This window comes from Pantherophis guttatus, chromosome 2 (genome assembly GCF_059756535.1).
Source record: "Pantherophis guttatus breed Tessera chromosome 2, ASM5975653v1, whole genome shotgun sequence".
Taxonomy (NCBI): Eukaryota; Metazoa; Chordata; class Lepidosauria; order Squamata; family Colubridae; genus Pantherophis; species Pantherophis guttatus.
In genome coordinates, this window is record NC_142064.1 from 252072162 (window position 1) to 252094440 (window position 22279).

Sequence of the window (22279 nt, forward strand, 5' to 3'; positions counted from 1 at the left end):
GAAAAGTCAGATAAGAGAAGGAGCTATGAAGACTTAATACAATATGCAAGCTTGGGTTTAAAGTATGTATCAATGGCAAAAAGCAACGGTTATGGCTAATGGAGCATTCTGCAGATTTTCAAATCAGTAATGGAATAAAGCCAGGATGTCCATTCTCTCTATTAGAAATACTGGCAGAAAAAAGGCAAGGTTAATAAATCACAGGCCTCAAAATTTGTGGCAAGGAATATATGTTCAAATTCTATGTGGATGATGGTAGTATTGATATTGTATAGAATTATATGTTAATGATAGAATATATGCACAACCAATAATCAACCTTCCTTCCTTCCTTCTTCCTTCCTTCCTTCCTTCCTTCCTTCCAGCTGAGAACCTAGATACCAGCTCATTTTTTCCTTACCCAGAAACTTAAGCAGTGGTGGGATTCAAGTAATTTAACAACCGGTTCTCTGCCCTAATGATTTCTTCCAACCACCAGTTTGCCATACTGTTCAGAAAGTTAACAACCGGTTCTCCCGAAGTGGTGCGAACTGGCTGAATCCCACCACCGAGTTTAAGCCCAGCAATTAAATCTTACTCCTGAATAAACATACATCCCTGCCATACTCTTTAATGGGGTATGGGGCAGGTCCTGGGGTGCAAATTCAAGTCCAAGCATGCCCCATTGTTGCTTTCATCCCTACGACTGACTGTGTCTGTTACCTGAGGCCGAGGCCTCCTCTGACTAATGCCAGGCCTGGTCCAACAGGAGGAAAAGTAGGAGCTTTTCATCATTGCCCATGATGGCAGATAATTTAGAAATGATACACGATTGACTTTATGCCCAACCTGTGTACCAATTGTTTAAAATAACATTCTTTCCTCAATTCCCTCCCCCCACCCAACCTTTGCTAACCATGGGAACATCAAGATAGGTTTCCTAAGGCCATTTTACTACAAAGGGGTGGGGGGTGGGGAATGAAAAAACAGTATGGTCCAAGCATCTTGATAAGAAGCAAGTTTATTTACATGTGGACAGGTTGATTTCAGGGTTGCGGGAGTTTACAGGAGAACATGTTAAATCCACACCTAGATTATCAATATTGTATTTCTCAAATGTGCTTCTTCCGAGCCACACCAAAGCTCAGTCAATCCCAGATCCCATTTCAGGATAGATTCTTGTAAAGCCAAGTCCACAGCATCCCGTCCGACGGATGGTACATTCCAAGCTATTTGGGATGGGCAAGCAAAGCCCACTGAATCCCCACCATGGGCCTAGCTAGACAAAGAGAACGGCTTGCTGTTCTCTGGGTGCACATATACAAGGCCCAGAGGCGGGGAGTGTCTTCAGGCATTCCATACGCATCTTCAGGACTTATTTGCAAAAGCCTCTTCACCACGAGCAATCAATTCTGTGCTGCAGAGTATAGCAAGTGCAAAAAAACCCACAAGGCCACATCAAAGAGCATCTCCCCTGCATTCAAGAGCCAGTCACACATCATTGGCATTGAGCTATCCCAAAGTCCCAAGAACTAAAGCTAAAAAAAAATAAACTTAACAAAAGTAATTATTTTTTAATAGTAAATAGAATCATTAGCTCTAATTTTGTCTGATTCTGTAGGATGAAATATTTCTTCAACTGTCCCTGGGAACTGCACAGGGTGTAGGCATGTTATATTTTGATGCCCCAAGCATTCTGTTTCCTCCAATAAGATACCTTGAGAATAAGCCAGAGAGAGATGGGGGAGGGGGAGGGGGAGGGAGAGGGGGAGGGAGGGAGAGAGAGGGAGGGAGAGAGTGGGAGAGAGGTGGAGGGAGAGGGGCAGGAAGGAAGGGAGAGGGGAGGAGGGAAGGGAGAGAGAGGGAGGGAAGGGGAAGGAGACAGGGAGGGAGAGAGGGGGGGAGGGAGAGAGAGGGGGGAGAGAGATTATTTTACTCTTTCTTGCAACTCTTGACCAGTTGTCTTTCCTATACCAAGGTTCAAGAGCCATGTTTATGTGGGGTTCTTAATGCTCCCTGAGCTTGGTTGTTTTCTTGCAGAAGTTTCTCTACCCTTTATTGTTTACAAGCAATCTACAAGCAGTAAACAATACCCCAATCAAGGCACTACCAAATGAGACAAACTATCAAGCAGAAAAGAATAGCCTAAGACTTGTATATAAACAGAGAGTAAAGCCCACTCCCTTCTAGCACTGATAATATTACCTAGTTGGATAATGAAAGGTCTGCAAGAAAACACCCCCCATTCAGAGAGCACTAAGGACCTCACAGTTCAACCCGGAGCTACAAATATTATCTTCTGTTAGTATCAGTGTTTGTATTAATCGGAGACCCTGCTGGAGAGAAAGAACTGAGCAAGGGAAAGCCTTCCATCCACCATTTCCCTGTTGCAAATCATCACCTTTGTAACTCTTTTGGAGGAATGATGTAGCAGCTGGGGGAGACAGTCCTGTATGCAGTTTTGACACACTCTACCTTATCTCTGTCATACTCATTCCCTATAGCTATTCCAAAGGAAGAAAAAAAATACACTTCTTCTCAACATTCAAGGCAGGCAAGATGAAATCCTACCGAATTGTGTGATAGAATTGGGTTAGAAACAGAAGCTCAAGCCTATTAACAGGACTTCTGCATGGCATAGATAAATTGGTGGCATCTTCTGCAACTTTGCCCAAGATTTAGTTTTCAGCCCCACTGTCATCTGAAGGTGGCCAGGTTTCTCGCATATTTTTCCCACAAACCCTTGTGTCTCCCTTGGAGGTCAGCCCCATATCAAAACAAGTAGCACTTGCATCGCCATGGCTTCTTCCTGTTTCTATCAAAGCATCCTTTTCATCTCAGGAGCAAAGTTTAATATAGGTTATAGTGGAGCACACTGAAAAGAGGGGGAACATCTTCTCCGTGAAGGCGATGTTAAAGGTAAAAAGGTGTTGCATGGTGTCAGCATTGTAGAAGGACACTTCTTCTCCTTCGTAGTCTAAGTAGACTCTAACTTTAATCAGCTTCTCGTTCAGGAAAAGCGGGGTGCGTTGAGGAGTGGTGACTGCCCAATATTGCCCTCCATTTTGCTGTAGGGCCCAGATGCCCTCTTCGGGGCAAAATTGAGTCAGCCCTTTCCTTCGCACCGATTCCTTGGCCACTCCAAAGGCCCAGCCGTCGGCAGACCCCACTTCCACCTCCCAGTAATGCCGCCCAGACTTGAAGCCTTCCGTCGCCAGGACTCGGGAGTTGGTGTCAAAGCGTTTGGGGCTGTCGGAGAGGTCTTGCTTGCGGCAGCCCATCCGCACCGTCTTGAGATCCGGCGAGATGAGGAGGAGGTGGTTGGCCGTCTCCGGATCCAGAAGCAAGTCCTCTAAGTTGAAGCACATAGCGCTATGTCAGCTATCACAACCACAGTAATAGCAAGGAAAAGCAGCAGCAAGGAGCAGAGAAAATTAGAGGGTTCCTCTTTCTTTGGTTGAGTATTTTGCTTTGTTTTCATTTTTTTTTTTTAAATAAATAAATAAAAAGCTATGCATAGATAGAGTCAGCAAGTAAAAAGAATTTCTCTCCTTACTAAGGGTGGGGAATTATGGCCCTTCTATGATCTGTGAATATGAGCATGGCTCAGGAATTCTCGGAGCTGAAGTTCACAGATCGTAAAAGGGCCGTAGTTCTCCACCCTTGCTTAGACCAAGGCAGGCCGTTGTAACAGTACTAAGCAACATTTTTATTTTTCACTGAAATCTCTTTCCTTACTGGGAAACCCCGAAAATTTCCATCTGAACCTACCTGAACATTCCCATCTATTAATTGGATACGATTTGTCTTGCTTATTATAACAGCACCAAACATTGAATTATTTTACAGATAGTCCTTACCTTATGCCCATAATGGAGTCCGTCCATTACGGTTGTAAGTTGTGAAGATCATAAAGTGATCATCCACATGACCAACCCCATTTTATGACCTTTTTTTGTGGTGGTCATTAAACAAACATTTCCGTTGTGGGCCAGTTTTGCTGAAAACTGGAGGTAAATGCTGGTTTTCTGCAAAATCGTCATAAAACATAGTTGTATGACCACTGGACTCTGTAAATGGCTGCAAATGCAACCATGCGTGTTATGAAATGAGTATTACCTACCTTGTTGGGTTGGCAATATATAAACCATCAATATAGCTTTAAGATTGCTGTATTGCATCATACTGTGTCCTGATCGGTTAGCTCTGTAGCCAATCTCCTTAAGAGGGAGCTAGAAACATGGTTTGTTTCTCTTTGTTGTTCTTGCTCTCTGATATCTCTGTATGCTACTGTTTGCAAATCCAGAAGAACTGTTTATTGTGAATGACTACAACGACTGGTAAGAAGACTTTGTTATTGGATTATCCCTGGACTATCGTTTTGCTATCTCCTGCTTTATATGTGTATGACCTGGACTGTTTATTGGACTGTGCGTTACTATTTCCTGAAAGTAAACACAACTCAGTGTATCTGTGTGTTGACTGTGTTTATTCATATCTACTCTCAATCGCTTTCATGTACACACCCTTGCTATTGAAAGGTTACTCTGCAAATTCCTTAACAACGTGTAATGTGGTTATGTGAATGTGGGACAATGGGGATGGAAGGCAGCTGTTGGTATTTCAGAACAGAGATGTAAGTACCCCTGGCAGTGGTGAAATCCTACTGGTTTGCATTGTTTTGGGCAAACCGGTAGTGATAAAAGCTACCGGTTGGTCCAAACCGGTATTTCCGACAATCAGCTGTGCCGCGCGATTTAAAATCACTAGAAAGCAGGAAATCCTGCTTTCTAGTGAATCTAAATTTGGCACAGCTGTTCCCCCCCCCTCACACTCATTGTTATACTTACCTTCCCAAATCTCCTTTTTCCATGCACAGTGTGTGTTTGGCGTGCACTGTCCATGGACAGGCACCAAACCGGGGAGGATTTCACCACTGATCCCTGGGGAGGTCTGTCATAACTTCAGTTACTACGTAATCAGTTATAAGTCGAGGACTACTTGTAGCAAGTAATCGATTATTGAAACAGCACTTTTTAAATCTACCTTATTTACCTTTCCATCAAGTCCAGAATAGCAACCATGAACTATTATGACTATGTTGTTAAATTAATGGAAAAACAGCATGTCGGAGAGAAGGGTAACATTTAATACAACCTTGAAAAAGTGCCCTACCATGGTAACAGGAAGCATAAACAGGAAGTCTACACCTACACACTGCATGCATGATTTTGTCTTTGACAATTTTGATTGGCTTATAACATTTACCTTTCTCACCTTTCCCCAGTTCATCCCGGAGATGATCTGAAAGAAGAGAACACACCTGTCAAGGAGTCGGATCTAAAAGGCAACAGAAAGCAGTTTTATCCAAAAACCTTGAACTCAGAGTTCCTCAATTTCATAGGCTCTGTATATATTACTCATAAGAACATAGGAACAGCTCTGCTGATTCAGACCAAAGGCCACTCTGTTATAACATTCAGTTTCTCACAATGGCTAATCAGGGCAGACATCTGACCCTTTCTCTGTAATAGCCCTCGGCTTGCTACCACAACTGAGCCCCAAATTTCCATTGCTGAACAAGACAGTTGTTAAGTGAATTTTGCCTCATTTTATGACCATTCTTGTCAAGGTTGTTAACTAAAATCACTGCAGTTATTAAGTTAGTAACATAGTTGTTAAATAAATGGACTTTGCTTGTCAGAAAGTCGCAAAAGGTGAACACATGACCCCAAGACACCACAACCATCATAAGTACATGCAGGAGTGGGTTCTACTTACCTTTACTACCGGTTAGCAACAGAGCCGCGCACACGCTCTTCTGCGCGTGTGCAGAAGCATTTTGATAACGTCGGGATCGGTGAGCGGAGCCTCCTGCCAGTTTTACTACTGGTTCTATAGAACCGGTGCGAACCAGGGGCAACCCACCACTGAGTACATGCCAGTTACCAAAAGTCCGAATTTTGATCATGTGACCATGGGGATGTCGCAATGGTCATGTAAAAAATGGCCATAAGTCACTTTTTTCAGTGCCATTGTAACTTCGAACAGTCACTGAATAAATGGTTGTAATAAGGGTATCTGTACTTCCTGGGCAGGGATGAAATCTATTTATTTATTTATTTATTAGTTCAATTTATATGAAATCCAGCAGGTTCTAACAGGTTCTGGAGAACCAGTAGCGGAAAAGTTGAGTAGTTCGGAGAACCGGCAAATACCACCTCTGGCTGGCCCCAGAGTGGGGTGTGAATGGAGATTTTGCAATATCCTTCCCCTGCCACGCCCACCAAGCCACGCCCACAGAACTAGTAGGGGAAAAAATTGGATTTCACCCCTGTTCCTGGATATTTCAGAATCAGTATCAACTCAGAGATAAGTTGAGTCTTCAGGACTAAAAGCCCTTGATAGACCTGTCCTCTATATATTAGCCAACTCTGTTCTCTATAAATTAGCCAACTCTGTTCTAAAAGTAGCCATCACCATGTCTTGTGGGAATGAATTCCACAGACTGATGAGATCTCCCAACAATCTATCTAACAGAACATCATTTTTAGGCAAGTCACCATAATATTAGGACTACATATCTCTGGCCCATTTCAGGGCCATCGTACAATCCCATTTAACTACAAATCCTTCTTCTTGAATATCATTCTCAAAAGCAGACCTCCACATGCTGAAGGAGAATGGTGTGTGGTCAAAATAGATAAGTGGGCTATTCTGTTGTAAAACGTATTAGTAAAAGTAGATGGTTGGGTGTTAAGTTAGAAGTATAGAATTTTAATACTAATTACTTTACTAATATGATTGGTTTAAAATTACTTTACTAAGATTTATAAAAGGATAGCCTTATTCACTTTTATATCAATCTTCTATATCATACAATAGACCAAATATAGCATGATTTTATCTTACTTGTATAATTTTCACTCTAGCTTGAAGTGTTAATTTTAATTGAAGTCATACAAACTAGTTGTTGATTTCCTTTTTTCCAAGCACAGCTATATACGAACAATCAAGTAACTCTTCGTTATTATTCTTTGTCCCAAGTTTCTTTAGATGCTAAAATAATCAGATTTTCATGGCAAGTGTTTACTTTCTCTACCTTTGAACTTCTTAACTGCTCCCTTGAGCGCCACCGTCTTCAGAGAGAAGTTGGAGACATGACCCTTCATGTCAGAAGAAACTGGAATAGGCTTCGGACATTTAACATTGTCACTTCTAACAAACAAAAAAAGAAAGCTATCAGGACTGGTAGATGTATTATCCCAAACTTTTCATTCTAGTTCAAAACGATTGGCAAGTTTGAGGCTTCAACAGTTATTTCTCAGCTGTGCTTTTGATCTGAGTGGAAATTTTAATGGCAAAAGTATAGAGGAAATATTTGTAATGCACCCAGGTTCTTTGGCTCTAAGTAAATTTCAGATTTTGCATTATAAAGTAGAGCTTCCAGATAGATTCTTCAAGGGCAAGTTACTAGTCTGTTTCACACTTCTGAGAAGGAAAGGTTGAAATCATCTGAATCTTTAAGCTATCCTTCCCTCAGCTTGGCATTTGTTTGATTGACTGATTAAGTAGCATTAACTTGAGAGTAGATTCCTAAGAATTACATGGACAGATTCTCTCCAGGATGACCTAACCTGGGGCCCTCCAGATACATTAAGACAATTTCCAGAATTTCTTTCAAAGACACTTTTGGAAGTTCCAAAACACATCCAGGGGACACTTGTTTGGGAAGGCTCACATAAGACAACAGTGCAAATCCCTTTTTGTGTTGATAGATTCATTTGACTTACACATTGACAGTCATATTCCAAAAAGTGGATGGGGCCAAAGCAAAACTATGAATTTATGTAAATTTACTTACGCCCACATATTTAAAGAATTTCACCAAATTGCAGTTTGGTGTCAGTTTTCATTGGGGTTCTGGAAGCCATGTGCTAGGATTTGCATTTTTATCTTTATACGAGCCATGGTGGTGCAGCGGTTAGAATGCAGTATTGCAGGCTAATTCTGCCCACTGCCAAAAGTTCGACCGGCTCATGGTTGACTCAGCCTTCCATCCTTCCGAGGTCAGTAAAATATGCACCTACTTTGTCAGTGTCTCTGTAAACTGCTTAGAAAGGGTTGTAAAGCACCGTGAAGCGGTATATAAGTCTAAAGGCTATTGGTATTTATGGAGATAAGACAAGTTGGGCAACCTTAGTCAAAGCAAAAGTTTTAAACTCAAGCTTGAGCAAACTCAAGCTCTCTTAATACGTAGAAACCACTCTTTCAATCTGACTCCTATTAGCTCTACTGCATATATAGATGAATGAAACCTAAGACTTTCAGAGCCAAAGAGTATCTTATTTCCATACAAATAAGACATCAACAGCCTAAGATTATTAACCCTGATCCAAGGGGGCTGGGCCACAGCATGTCTTTGAGACCATATTTCTCCAAACAGCTGTCACTGACCTTTTGATTTGTTCATACACAAAGAGAAAGAGAGGGTGGAAATGCAGCTTCATACCTGGCAATAATAATTGTCACATCCTACAAAAGAGAGAGAAAGGAAAAAAAGAACAGAGGATTAGAGAAAGAGATGTCCTGGTCTATTGTACTACTAACTGGGGGCTCCACTCATCAACTAAGACTCTTTTGATGGTGCCACCAAGAAAGGAGACCTGACTGCAATTAAGTAGGGTATCATCCTTCTTTGTATTGGCCACACAAGCTGTAGAATTTCATCCTCATTGAAATATAGATAGTCCTTGTTTAGTGACTACAATTGAGACCCCCAATTCAGTTGTTAAGCAAAGCAGCCACTAAGCGAAATGACAACAGTGCTTATGATCTTACTTCAGCTTTCCTTTGGTTTACAGACCTCTGAAAGTCATATATTTTTTTCATCAGTCTTAAATGCGAATAGTTGCTAAATGAGGACTATTTGTATGACCTTGGCAGTCATTATTTTTAAATGTAGTCTGAAAATTATTATAAAAATTATATTTTTATAAGCTGGCATTTTCTTCTTGATGTTCTTTTTACATAATGTAGCAACAACTGTTTTTAATATTCTGATAGCTTGCCTTTATCATTATTTACTTCTAGGTTTAATTCATTTTCACTAAAAGTTTGATTTTACTTAGTACTGTAAACCGCATCAGGCAATTTGAAAAATAAATAAATGATAAATTTGCCTTATTTCTCCCTAGCCTTCTACTCGTGTTGTTGCTTCTCAGTTTGTTTACATTTCAGGAATTACAGTATTTGCTTTAAGGAAGACATGTGGCTCAGTCAACTGATCATGAAAAGCTTCCTATAACACTCCTGAAAAAGTAAAACCAATTCAGGTTTCTGAGTTGTCATGAAATCAGATGGACATTGAATCTTTCCAGGGAAAAAGCTGCAGAATACGCAATATACCTCCCACTGCATTTTCCACCACCATCGCTAAGTACAGTAAACTATTAATAGATACCACGCACACTTAAGGAGACCTTAGCCTTAATTTCTCAAGTGCTACCGTCTTCAGAAAAGAATGTGGCAATCTTTAAATAGTCATAAGAAACTCTATAGTATGGAAATATCAGGTGTAACATGAGAGTAATGGTCATGGCCAAAACCTAAGGCAGGGGAGAACTTTTTTTTGCAAATTTCAAGTGGCAAAGATAGAAGGTTTATTAAGTATAAATACAAACAGCCACTGACCTATATTTGAAAAGGTTGTTGACTTAAAGTCTCCAACCTCCAAACAATTTTTTTCCTATCAATTCTAAGAAATATTACATTTGGCCCTAGTTCATGAACAAATAAAAACCTCCATTTATTTAGATCAGTGTTTTTCAAACTTCGCAATTTTTCAGGTGGGTGGACATGCTGGCTGGGGGATTCTGGGTGTTGAAGTCCACTCATCTTAAAGTTGCCAAGGTTGAAAAACACTTATTTAAATAAATTAGGAGACACAAACAAGTCTGTCTCTTCCTAAAACATTACACAAGTAAGCAATAATTCCAAACAGTTTCTCTTTTATATAATATTTGATCCCTGGTTACTGACGCATGGAAACACATAAATGTCATTTCCTTGATCAGTAGGACCCTATGATACACTCCTAGAATTATGTAATTTTTAGCTTATTCAGCTCTACTACGCTGCTGGTATAATTTCTGTAATATTTAAAGAATTCAGGTAGAAAGCAATATGCATATAATTTGCCCCAAATATGTCCAGTTGAAAAGATTTCAAGTAACATAATAGTAAATCCAACTAGTAATCTCCCTCTCTCTGACATGAGTGTTTGAAAGCTATAAATTACTGAAACTAAACCCTACCGGGTTTAGCCACAGCTAGTCTAGTGTCTAGCTAGTCACTAAATTGCTGCATTGTTCTTCTGGTGTATTGAGCAAGCTATAGCTAAGTTTTCTCAACACCCAGTGATGTGTGCTAATGCGAAAAGACCTGACGTTACACAAAATTTCTACAATATTTGCCTGTTGCTAAGTCTTACCTTGAGGAAATCAAGCAATGGTTCTTGGCTTTTGTCTTCCAGATCAGCAATGAATTTGTTGAGGAGGGAAATTTCCTTGGACAGCTCTGTGATGTTTTCATTCTGTCTTTTCACGATGCCCTTCTCCATCTTGTCCAGCTGTCCAAGGAGAATCTGTTCTTGATCATGAAGAAACTGGCGTAGCCCTTCAAATTCAGAGAGAACTTTCTGTCTCTCGGTTTCTATGGTTTTCTTTTTAAAAAGTCAAAGAAAGAAAATGAGGAAGCAGAAGACAATTATCCCAAAAGAATTATCACTGGAATAAACTTCACCAGTTTAATCACCCACCATGCTTTTCCAACTCCAATACAGCTGAAGATCACCAGTTTCAGAGAGACTGGTCTAAAACTAGAATACAGGTAATCCTTGACTTACAACCACAATTGAGTCCAAAATTTCTGTTGCTAAGTGAGACATTTGTTAAGTGAGTTTTGCCCCGTTCCTTTCCACAGTTGTGAATCCCTGCAGTTGTTAAGTTAGTAATATAGTTGATAAGTGAATCTGGCTTCTCCATTGACTTTCCTAGTCAGAAGTTCGCAAAAGATGATCATATGACCCTGGGACATTGGAAGTGTCATAAAGGACAGTCAGTTACCCAGCGTCTGAATTTTGATCACATGACCATGGGGATGCTGCAATGGATATAAGTGTGAAAAACGATCATAACTCACTTTTTTCAGTGCTGTTGTAACTTTGAACTGTCATAGATAAACTGTTGTAAGTCAAGGACTACCTGTATTTTCCCACTGATGCTTTTCAGTCATAATAGCAATAGCAATAGCACTTAGACTTATATACCGCTTCATAGTGCTTTTACAGCCCTCTCTAAGCGGTTTACAGAGTTAGCATATTGCCCCCAACAATCTGGGTCCTCGTTTTACCGACCTCAGAAGGATGGAAGGCTGGGTCAACCTTGAGCCTGGTGAGATTTGAACTGCTGAACTGCAGCTAGCAGTCAGCTGAAGTAGCCTGCAGTACTGCACTCTAACCACTGTGCCACCTTGGCTCTTATAATTTGGAGGACTATCTATAATACAGTATATAAATGCCCTATAGATGAAAAAACAAGATATACATTGAATTCTATAAATAAATGTTTCTCAAAGATGTCTCCAGTGTGGGCCTGAGGAACCTCTCCTATAGGATGTTGATCAGTGGTGGGTTTCAAAATTCTTTACTACCGGTTCTGTGGGTGTGGCTTGGTGAGTGTGGCATGGCTTGGTGGGCGTGACTTGGTGGGTGTGGCAGGGGAAGGATACTATAAAATCTCCATTCCTATCCCACTCCAGGGGAAGGTTACTGAAAAATCCCCATTCCCTTCCCACTCGAGGGGAAGGTTACTGAAAATCCCCATTTCTTCCCGATCAGCTGGGACTCGGGAGGCAGAGAATAGATGGGGGCAGGGCCAGTCAGAGGTGGTATTTACCGGTTCTCCAAACTACTCAAAATGTCCGCTACCGGTTCTCCAGAACTGGTCAGAATCTGCTGAAACCCACCACTGATGTTGATATATTATTCTACTTACATCCTTCTTTTCAAAGAACTACTACCCTGTTTTCCCCAAAATAAGACATCCCCTGATAATAAGCCCAATCGGGCTTTTGAGCGCATGGCAATAAGGCCAAGCGCTTATTTCAGGGTTCAAAAAAATAAAAGACAGGGTCTTATTTTCGGGGAAACACGAGAAGAGAAGATAAAGTGACATGTTTTATTATTCCACCTCAGCATATGGAAATAGGGACACAGTGCTTCTGAACATGGTTTGTGGTTGTGACATTAATCAACTCAAAAGGATTTAGCCCTTCAAATTCAGAGAGGATCTTTTGTCTCTCGGTTTCTATGGTTTTCTTTTTAAAAAGTCAAAGATGACTGAGAATCTCCATAGACATTAACAAACATAATCCTTTTTGAAGATTTTCTTCAAAATCTTGACATATCTGCACCTGACTGAATTATGCTGTACAAGCATGCCAATGTCCAAGTAACAGTAAGGTACCTACCAGCAATTCTTGGCTCTTCTTGTCATCCTGAGTTTTGAATTCCAGGAGTTCCTGTCTCTCTTTCTTCAAGAAATCCAAGCGAGTCTGTATTTGTTCCTAAAGTCCAAAGTATATAGTTATTTTTTTTAATGCTTTCACAATTTTGAGGCAATCAAGATTTGAGAAGATTCCATGCATCCTTAGGAAAACTTATAAGTCTGTGTACAATGAATATTATGAAGCCCATAGCTGTAATGATTTTATGCCCTTACACCAAATATTAAATGGCATATTCTTATTTATTGTGTAACATTTTACTACTATTGCAGTGTATTGTGGTAAGCCACTATGAGGAGGGAGGGAGGGAGGGAGGGAGGGAGGGAGGGAGGGAGGAAGGAAGGAAGGAAGGAAGGAAGGAAGGAAGGAAGGAAGGAAGGAAGGAAGGAAGGAAGGGAAGGGAAGGAAGACATTGCCAGAGTCTTTGCTGCATTGAAATATAATTATAATTTCTGTATAAATCATATTCTAAATGACTTGTAGTGAAGCAGTTCACAGGGGCTGTGAAGTCAAATCTTCTTGGAGGTTGTAATTCAGGGGTCCCCAACCCCTTTTAGAATTGGGCCACATGAGTGGCTGGACAGCGCACAGGGCCGCACACAGCTTGACTTGCACAAGTGGCAGGCCAGCATGCATGTACGTGTGCATCAGTGGTGGGTTCCTCCCGGTTCGGTCCAGTTCAGCCGAGCCGATAGCGGTGACGATATGACGTCACTGAACCAATTCTCCCCCCCCGCCCTCCCACCCCCCATCCACCCACGTTATTCTTACCTTTTATTTGGCCCCACCCCCAATCTATTGCTGCCTCCTGAGTCCCAGCTGATGACTAGAGGGAAAAAAACTGTTTAAACTCTTGCCGCGGGGCTTCAAAGGGCCGTCCTACAGCTGATCAGTGTTAAAAGCAAACAAATGAGTCGGGTCGTAACTGCGAAGACTGGTTGTAAGTGCGAGGACCTTCCTGAAATGACTCTGACCAGCTAGCCACGCCCACCTAATCACATGACCTCCAAACCACACCCACAAAATAAACCACGCCCACAGAACCGGTAGTAAAAAAAATTAGAAACCACCCCTGGTGTGCATGCAGCTCAACTTGCCCAAGTCATAAAATTTGGGGACCACTCTTGTAATATACAGATAGAGCTATTATTTTTCCTACAGAAGGGCTCAGGTGCAATCTTAGTCATTTCCAAAGAAAATATTTGTGCAGGAAACTCACAAAAGCCACACCAGCAGTGTAACAAACAGGTTTGTCCAAGACGGACCTCTAGTCTGACTTGGCATAAGGCCGTTGCACACAAATATCTGTAGAGTTGACTTGCTTCTAGACACTTTACAATGAAAAAGAGTTGAACTGGGATTGGACCCAGACATCAAAAATAACGTAGGTTGGGAGCTAGTAAATCTTGCAGTTAGCTAGTTTATTTTAGCGAATGTTTGGTGAAATCTATGCCCTGTTTTTGTTCTGGGAAGTTGGGGGTGGCGGGTGGTGAGGAGGGGTTGAAGATTGAGTTTAGATGGATTAGAAAAAAAATTTTTTTCTTCTTCTTGATGATAGTTCGAATGATTGCTTATATTGTATACTTGTTTGATCATAAAATAAAAACCTTTTTTAAAAAATAATAATAATAATAATAATGTAGGTTGTGTGTGCTTAAATAAATTCCTAGTGAAATTTCTGGATCACACCAATTTTAAAACCTAGTCTGACCACAATCCCCATCATACCCAGCCTCAGTCAACGGAAAATAAGGTTTTTATAGCTTGATGATCTGGAAGGCACTGAAGAGGGGAAAGCTGATTTAAAGTATAATCCTGCCTTAAATCACTAATCTTCTCCATGCTATAGAGACCAAGATTGGATATCTGTACATGGAGACAAATGTAGACATTTGAAGCTCACCTTCTAAGATGGCTGCCTTCAAGTAAAAATAAAAACAGGAGGAGATCTCTCTTACTGTTGTGATTCAACTGGTGCTTTCCTCCTAGGGGGAGGAGTGGGGAAGGGATTCTCTGTGCTTTGAAATGGAAGAAGAGAGGCGATAGACAAGTTCGCTCCCAGAGGAATAACTATTCCTGAAAAGTTGATGTAAATAGTCAGCTGCAAGAGACTCTGTTATGAGTGAAAAGATCCTCCCCCTTGGCAGATACCAGGAAGGCTCTTAGAAACAAAACTAAGGACTCCCCACACATATAGGGATAGATAGGCTCTAAATGAGAAACAGTTGCGCTGCTTCCGCAAATTACGGAAACCATCTCTTTCTCCTCAATAAATCTTGCTAAAGAGGATCTCTGCAAACTACAGGTAGTCCTCGACTTACAACAGTTTATTTAGTGACCATTCAAAGTTATAACGGCACTGAAAAAAAAAGTGACTTATGACTGTTTTTCACATTTACGACCGTTGCAGCATCCCCATGATCATGTGATCAAAATTAAGATGCTTGGCAACTGGCATGTACTTCTGATGGTTGCAATGTCCTGGGGTCACATGATCACCTTTTGCGACCTTCTGACAAGCCAAGTCAATGGGGGAGCCAGATTCATTTAACAACCATGTTACTAACTTAACAACTGCAGTCATTCACTTAACAACTGTGGCAAGAAAGGTCGTAGAATGGGGCAAAACTCACTTAACTACTGTCTCACTTAGCAAGAGAAATTTTGGGCTCAATTATGGCCCTAAGTCCAGGACTACCTGTACATTTCTTCATTTGTAGAAAAAGAAAGATTGCAGAAGGTAACAAGAAGGCCCCCAAACTTACGTAGGAAATTAGTTTGTCAAATCTTCCCAGAGTGCCTCAGCTCATCTGTTCTTGTCACCTCATCAGCTGCGGTTTCTATTTTTATCTGGATATTTGCACTAGGGCCACAAAGAAGCAGCTTGGCTCCTGCCCTCCAGGGAATCAGTGTCAGTCTGAGATCTTGTGCCCACTTTGGGAAGGTTTCCTTCCTGAAATAGAACAGGAATTCGGTTCTTGACTTAACCATTTCTTGCCTGGTATGGATTGTCTCAATGACTACAGGTTTGCAATCAACCCATCTGGCAATCCCTATTTTGTTATTCCAAAGCAGAGAAGAGCAACAAAGATAATTAGGGGACTGGAGGCTAAAACATATAAAGAACGGTTGCTGGAATTGGGTCTGATGAAAAGAAGGACTAGGGGAGACATGATAGCAGTGTTCCAATATCTCAGGGGCTGCCACAAAGAAGAGGGAGACAAGCTATTCTCCAAAGCACCTGAGGGCAGGACAAGAAGCAATGGGTGGAAACTAATCAAGGAGAGAAGCAACCTAGAAAGAACTAAGGAGAAATTTCCTGACACTTAGAACAATTAATTGGTGGAACAACTTGCCTACAAAAGTTGTGAATGCTCCAACACTGGAAGTTTTTAAGAAGATATTGGTTAACCATTTGTCTGAAGTGGTGTAGGGTTTCCTGCCTAAGCAGGGGGTTGGACTAGAAGACCTCCAAGGTCCCTTCCAACTCTGTTATTCTATTCTGTTCTATTTACTCCAAATGGAATTTAGGATTCATCTGTAGGCAGCTTTAGAAGTTTATGTATTAAAATTGCAGGCTTCATCTTTTGTTACTAACTTACTTTCTCTACACTGTTTAAAAATGTATTGCTTTCAATCATTATTAAAGAATTGGGGAGGGGGGAGGGAGCCAAAACCATGGTACAGCTTTGTTTATCCTGGTGGCATAAAATCTTCACCTTCTTTCTGCCTTCATGCTAAATTGTGATTATAGCCATTGGATCAAAACAGGATGTTTTTCTGACTTTTAATTCTTGCAAGCTAATTTGAGTGTTTTGAGATGATTGAGAAATACTACTACTACATGGAGTAAGGAATGGGTATATTGGAAGACAATAAAAAGGTAATCTTTGCTACTGTAATAAGGAACCGTGTGATATTTTCATGATAAACAAATGTAGTACTGTGCAAGATTTCATGGACCAGGTGGAATAATGCATGTGTGAAATTTTAGGACTGTACAATGCACCCTGGTTTTAATGCAAGGGAATAAAAGAGTTATCTCTCTGGGAGCAAATGTTTACAAAGTGTTATTATTTTTTATTATTATTTTGTTTACCCTTGGAGAGCACAAAAAATAGAAAACTGTGGAAAATGAAAAATGGAAAACTGGGTTTGGTCTTGGATTGTAACTTAATTTTGGATGAAAAACTTATCTAATCCTTGTGCGATAAAGCACAATCAGCTCCTCTCTTTGTCCCCTACCTAAAAAGGGTTGAGGAAAAGTCCTGCCCATTTGGTATGGGGATACCCAGGGAGCTAAATCTGCTCCTCCCCCTGAAAATCCCAACTCAAAAAATCCAGGATATGGTGTCTATGAGGTGCCCCTGTCCACACCTGCCTGCAGAACTTCTGCTTGATCCAGCTGGCAGACTAGTAGCTCAGCTCTTCTGTTCCCTCAGGGGTTTTGGTGGGCTTTTCTGGCCTCTTCCCTCCATCCCCCCTGTAACTTTTAACCCTATAAAGAGAAATATATGAGTAGGAACCAGCCACTAACCTGGTTCACTCGTTGGAAGCCGCTACCGTTTCATCCAGTGCTGAAGACTAAAACAATTTTATTACTTTTCAATAGATGTGATTGAGCCTGGTTTAATTTGGAACAAAACCTGGGGGCAACTATGGAATTTAATTCCAGCTGGAAATCATATTGTATAACCCACACCCACCCACAGGGGCCTCACATATTGATTTTTACACGGGATCCAAGTGAACCTGTCCTTTGTTTGAAATCTTCTTCAGTTTTCCCATCACAGGAGTACAGTGCTTGGACTTTTGAAAGGAACCAGCAAGACAATGATCTAAATCCCAACTGCAACCACAGTGACTTTTCCAGCCATTATCATATTTCAGGCTATCATTCCTGGTTGCTGCTTTTGGATGAAATCCAGGGGTGGATTCTACTTACCTTTACTACCGGTTCGCAACGGGAACACACATGCGCAGAAGCTTCTGCACATGCACAGATCACCCATGATGATGTCATGGCGGGTGGGCGGAGCCTCCCACCGGTTTTACTACCAGTTCTATAGAACCAGACCGGACCGGACCGGGAGCAACCCACCACTGGTGAAATCCCCATGTACCCTCCCTTAAGCTTTTAGAGGAAAGGCGGGATATTAATGGAAGAAATCAAAAGGAAATACAGAAAATTTAGCAATGATTTTTTTATAGGTAACATTTGAATGTTTTGTGCATACCATTATTTTTTTCTCAAGATTGCTTCCCTTCTACTGGATTTTTTTTTTTCTGGAAAAGTTAAAGAACATAGAAAGACAGGTGACGTTTGCACAACATGGACTAAAATAGGGCTTTCTGGTTTAGCAGATGTCGGAAACTAGCCATTGGCTTGGCTGCATGTTGGATGAATCAGGCCATCCACCCCACTCAACCAGAGGATGTACTGGGAATAGAGCAAGTTTGAGGTTTAGCATGCTGTCTGAACCTAGTTGCTGAGTCAGCTCTCAGCATACTATTGTTGACTCAGACATTCAATAACTCCTCAAGGTTATAGAGATGGGCTTTCCCCACGCCCTTCTTGGAGATCCCTGGAACTGAATGAGGACTTTCTCCATGGAAGCTCATTCCGAGCCCCTTGGTAGTTTTTAGCAAAGAACAGGTACAATGTGGAAAGGCTTTCAAGACAGGTAGACCTGAGACATTTGTAAATATGAGAAGAATATTTGTGCAACAGACAGGTAGGTGCATACCTTGTATTCCTGGGCTGCCTCTTCTACAGGCACCACTGCATGAGGTCGGTGGTCCCGAGACCGGTCACACACCACACAAATGGTCTTCTGGTCATCTTTGCAGTAAAGCTTCAGGGCCTCCTTGTGCTTCTCGCAGATCCTGTCGTCCTCAAGGCCTCTCCCACCATGCAGGATGAACTGGCTGATGATCTCAGACATGTTGGCCAGCTGTCGGTTGGGCCTGAAGCTTTTCTCCTTGAACATTTCCCTGCACTGAGGACAAGGGAAGTCTACCTCCAGGCTCTTCCAGCTCTTGGTGATACAAGCCCGGCAGAAATTGTGCCCACATTGGATGGACACGGGGTCTTTGAAATATTCCAAGCAAACCGAGCAAGTGGCTTCATCTTGAAGGTTTCCTGGGAGGAGAACAGCAGCCATGGCTCCACCGTCTCCTTCTTTTTCTTCTTCTCTTCCTGCTTTCGCTGCAGCATATAGAGCACGAATGCTGGGCACAAAACCCAGGGCAGGGTTTTCTGTGTCAGAAGCCAGCTGATGTTGCAAGGTCATCTCTGAAGCTTCTGGTTTCTTACTTGGCAATGAGTCAGCTCCTAGGCAAGTTGGGATATGCTAAGGGATCTTCAGAGTTTAGAAGAGAAAGAATACCAGAGCAGGAGGTTTTGTTAGGTTTGGAGAGACAGAAGGCACGTTTCCAGATTCCTCGTGACTCATATTGTTTTTCAGTCCTGTCTAGGATGAGAGCAGAGGTTAATTTTTAACAGTGCTGAGAAGTTTCAGCTCGCCAGCAAAGCCAATCCTTCTGACCTGGAAATTGGCCCTGCTAACCCACTTGAGTAAACTTTTGTTTTAAACAACCAACAATTAGGGAAATCCAGAAAATTCACCAAAGCCACCAAACTTAATCTGATTTTGCACTGATTTTTAGATGACGTTTTAAGATAATTGCCATGCAAGTATGAGCAAAGCAGAAGGAAAAATTCTGAAGATGGAAGTTCTCATTCATGCAACGATGTTCACCTGTTAATAGGGAAGCAGATCAGTGGTGGGTTGCCCCCGGTTCGCACTGGTTCTATAGAACTGGTAGTAAAACCGTCAGGAGGCTCCGCCCACCAGCCCCACGTCATCAGAACGCTTCTGCGCATGCGCAGAAGAGCGCACACGCAGACCTGCTGCGAACTGGTAGTAAAGGTAAGTAGAACCCACCCCTGAAGCAGATGCATTGCTACGATAGTGATCCAAAGTGTTGAAAAACATTCTGCACATCCTCAGATGCACCAGTTTCTAATTCTTTAAATTCAAGAACTGGGTCTAACAGTTGTGTAACCTGAAAATATGGCAATTAGTAGAAAATTAAATAAATTCTGACCCATTGACTCGATAGTTTAAACCAGTGTTTCTCAACCTCAGCCGTTTTAAAAATATGGGGATTTCAATTCTCAGAATTCCCCAGCCAGCACCAGCTCAGATTTCCTTTGTAACAACAGTGCCTACCCTTCATGTCCATCTTTTGCATATGTTTTAACTGTGTTTGCCAATGAAATTGTGTTCACTAATGATATCACAATTTTTCTGATTGTAAACATTTAAAACTCGCTGTGACCAAATCCCTCTGCTTCCTGTGGAAACTTTAGAACCAAGTGCCATTTGTTCTGTACAGAATAAAGCAATTAAAGAGATTTTCCATCTTATGTGCTTGACAAGATTTTACATGTCAGGCATAAATGAAAACACTGTGTCCTGGGACATTTCTTTTGAACCTACAAGTATTTTCTTTCTTCTCTTCCTGAGTGGTGCCCTTTTCCTCCTGCCATTTTCACCCAATTACATGGAACGACAGGGGAAATAGTTTGATGTAGTCAGGGGTGGGTTCAACTTACCTTTACTACCGCTTTGCATTGTCCCGGTGCATGCACAGATCATTTTTGATGATGTCCGGGTCAGTGGGTGGAGCCTCCCGCCAGTGTTACTACTGGTTCTACAGAACCGGGGGCAACCCATCACTGGATGTAGTGCTTAAGGCACCAGGGAGAAACTTATAGAGATGTAATCACACAGCCAGCTGCATAGTTTTGGGCCGGTCACCCTCCCTCAGCCCTAGGACAACCACTTGTAAAATCTTGCCAAGAAAATTGTAGAGACTTACTCAGGCTGTCGCCAGGAGCCAAGGCTGCCTCAAGAGCACAAAATGTTACTGTTCATTATTGATAGTTTAGAATACAGAACAACGGAGATGGAAGGGATCTTGGAACTCTTCCTAGTTCAACTCTCTGCTCAAGCAGGAAGCGCTATAGTACCATCTCAGACAAATGGCTGTCCGTTCTCTTCTTGAAAATCTCCAGTGTTGGAGCACCCACAACTTCTGGAGGCAAGCAATTCCACTGATTGATTGTTCTCACTGACAGGAAATTTCTCCCAATTTCTAGGTTGGATCTTTTCTTGATAAGTTTCCATCGATTTCTTCTTGTTCTGCTTTGGAGAATAGCTTGACTCCCTTTTCTTTGTGGCAGCCCCCTAGATATAGGAACATGTCACCTCTACTCCTTCTTTTCATTAGACTAAACATACCTAAATTCTGCAACCATTCCTCATATTTTAGCCTTTATCCCCCTTATCTTTGATGCTTTTCTCTGCACTGTCTCAATCTTTTTTTATGTAATTTTTTTTCAGTTTTATTTTGTGACATTTTGTTTCTATATCTTGTTATGCACATTTCCCTTTTCTTTAAGATAATTTTTTATTTGCAGTCGAGTGCATTTATTAAATTATCTTATCTCCATTTATTTTTTTTATGAATCTATAGGCCAATAATATTCCCAATACAGCCAGCAGGGGGCACTGGAACTCCAGGATCTTGGATTTACAGTCCTACATTGTATGCAACTTTAATAGGCAATCAGTATGTGTTCACCCTACAAACAAAAAATAATTATCTCCTCTCCATCTGGTATATATCTACCTTTCTATCTTAGTTGGAGAGAAAGAGAGAAAAAGTCTCTGTAACTAAAATTAACAGGGAAAGTCTAACTAAATTAGTCAAAAACAATCTGATGGCATATAACCGAGAAAATTATTTGTGGAAATAAGAAATCCAGCAGTGCATCCCATAGTAAACCAATTAGATTTTTAAGATCGCAAACTCAAAGATTACCTCCAGTAATTGTGTCTCTAACCTCATAAAAGTTCAAAATGTTTTCATGACCCTCAGCATGGGTGGATTTCTGTTGGTTTATTGTGGTGGAATGTCTTTTTGTCCCACCCCCCCCCCCTCTAGACTTTTAATGACTTGCATGCCTGAAGTCAGAAAAGCCAGCCAAAAGGCCTATGGCTTAATATTGTTTGCCAACTGATGCTTTACAAGTAACCTGGACTCCAATTCCCATCCTCCTCTACCATGGAAGAATGGAATTTATTCTAACACATCCAGATATGCAAGGCTGGGGAAGGCTGCTTCAATTGATGGGACTACAGCCAAGTTTCATACCTTGTTTAGATTCCCCTATTTTCTTCACAATTAAAAGGGAGACTTCCTTGTCTCAAATTCAACTCAGCTTTTTATCTACAGTATATAGTCTAATTTCCACTGCAAACATATCAAGGTAGTTCACCATTGCCCATTTCAATTTTCTTTTCACTTCCCAGTTTAGCCAGGGACTTCCTGGTGATCTTCCATCCAAATCATGCTTGGCTTTTTCTGAGATCAACTAGGTCAGCTGGGAGTTGAAATCCACTCTCAAAGTAGGGAAATATAATTTGAAATACACCAGGGTATTTTCAACTTTTAAAGTTCAATTTTACTGAAGCAGAAGCCACTGCAGTCAACCAAAATCATTGGATAATACTCTTGTCGGGTGTTAGGCAGAACTAAGCTAAGTAAGTGATTAAAAGATAACGTTATTAAAATTGGGCCTTGGTTTTTCTCAAAATTATGATTTTAAAAAAACTAGAGCTTTATTTTGGGTACTTGCTCCTTCTTACAGAAACACGCTGTG

The 22279-nt window shown here is 41.3% G+C and overlaps 1 protein-coding gene across 1 annotated transcript; it reads right to left on the reverse strand.

The window, feature by feature from the left end:
- Positions 1 to 984: 984 nt before the first annotated feature.
- Positions 985 to 18987, reverse strand: LOC117667998 (E3 ubiquitin-protein ligase TRIM7-like). Its single transcript, XM_060691520.2, has 7 exons — positions 18294 to 18987; positions 12511 to 12606; positions 10472 to 10702; positions 8492 to 8514; positions 7082 to 7197; positions 5248 to 5283; positions 985 to 3331 (listed from the first exon to the last, which is right to left on the reverse strand). The coding sequence occupies exons 1-7, from the start codon at positions 18837 to 18839 to the stop codon at positions 2817 to 2819; spliced, it is 1563 nt and encodes a 520-aa protein (XP_060547503.1). The 5' UTR covers positions 18840 to 18987; the 3' UTR covers positions 985 to 2816.
- Between the last annotated feature and the right edge of the window lie 3292 nt (positions 18988 to 22279).

Coding starts and splice junctions, on each gene's coding strand:
- LOC117667998 (XM_060691520.2), bottom strand. CDS start 18,839: ATGACCTTGCAACATCAGCTGGCTTCTGACACAGAAAACCCTGCCCTG. Junction 12,607..18,293: donor AGGCAGCCCAGGAATACAAG/GTATGCACCTAC, acceptor TTTGGACTTTAG/GAACAAATACAGACTCGCTT. Junction 7,198..8,491: donor GTGACAATTATTATTGCCAG/GTATGAAGCTGC, acceptor TTTGTTTGTTAG/AAGTGACAATGTTAAATGTC.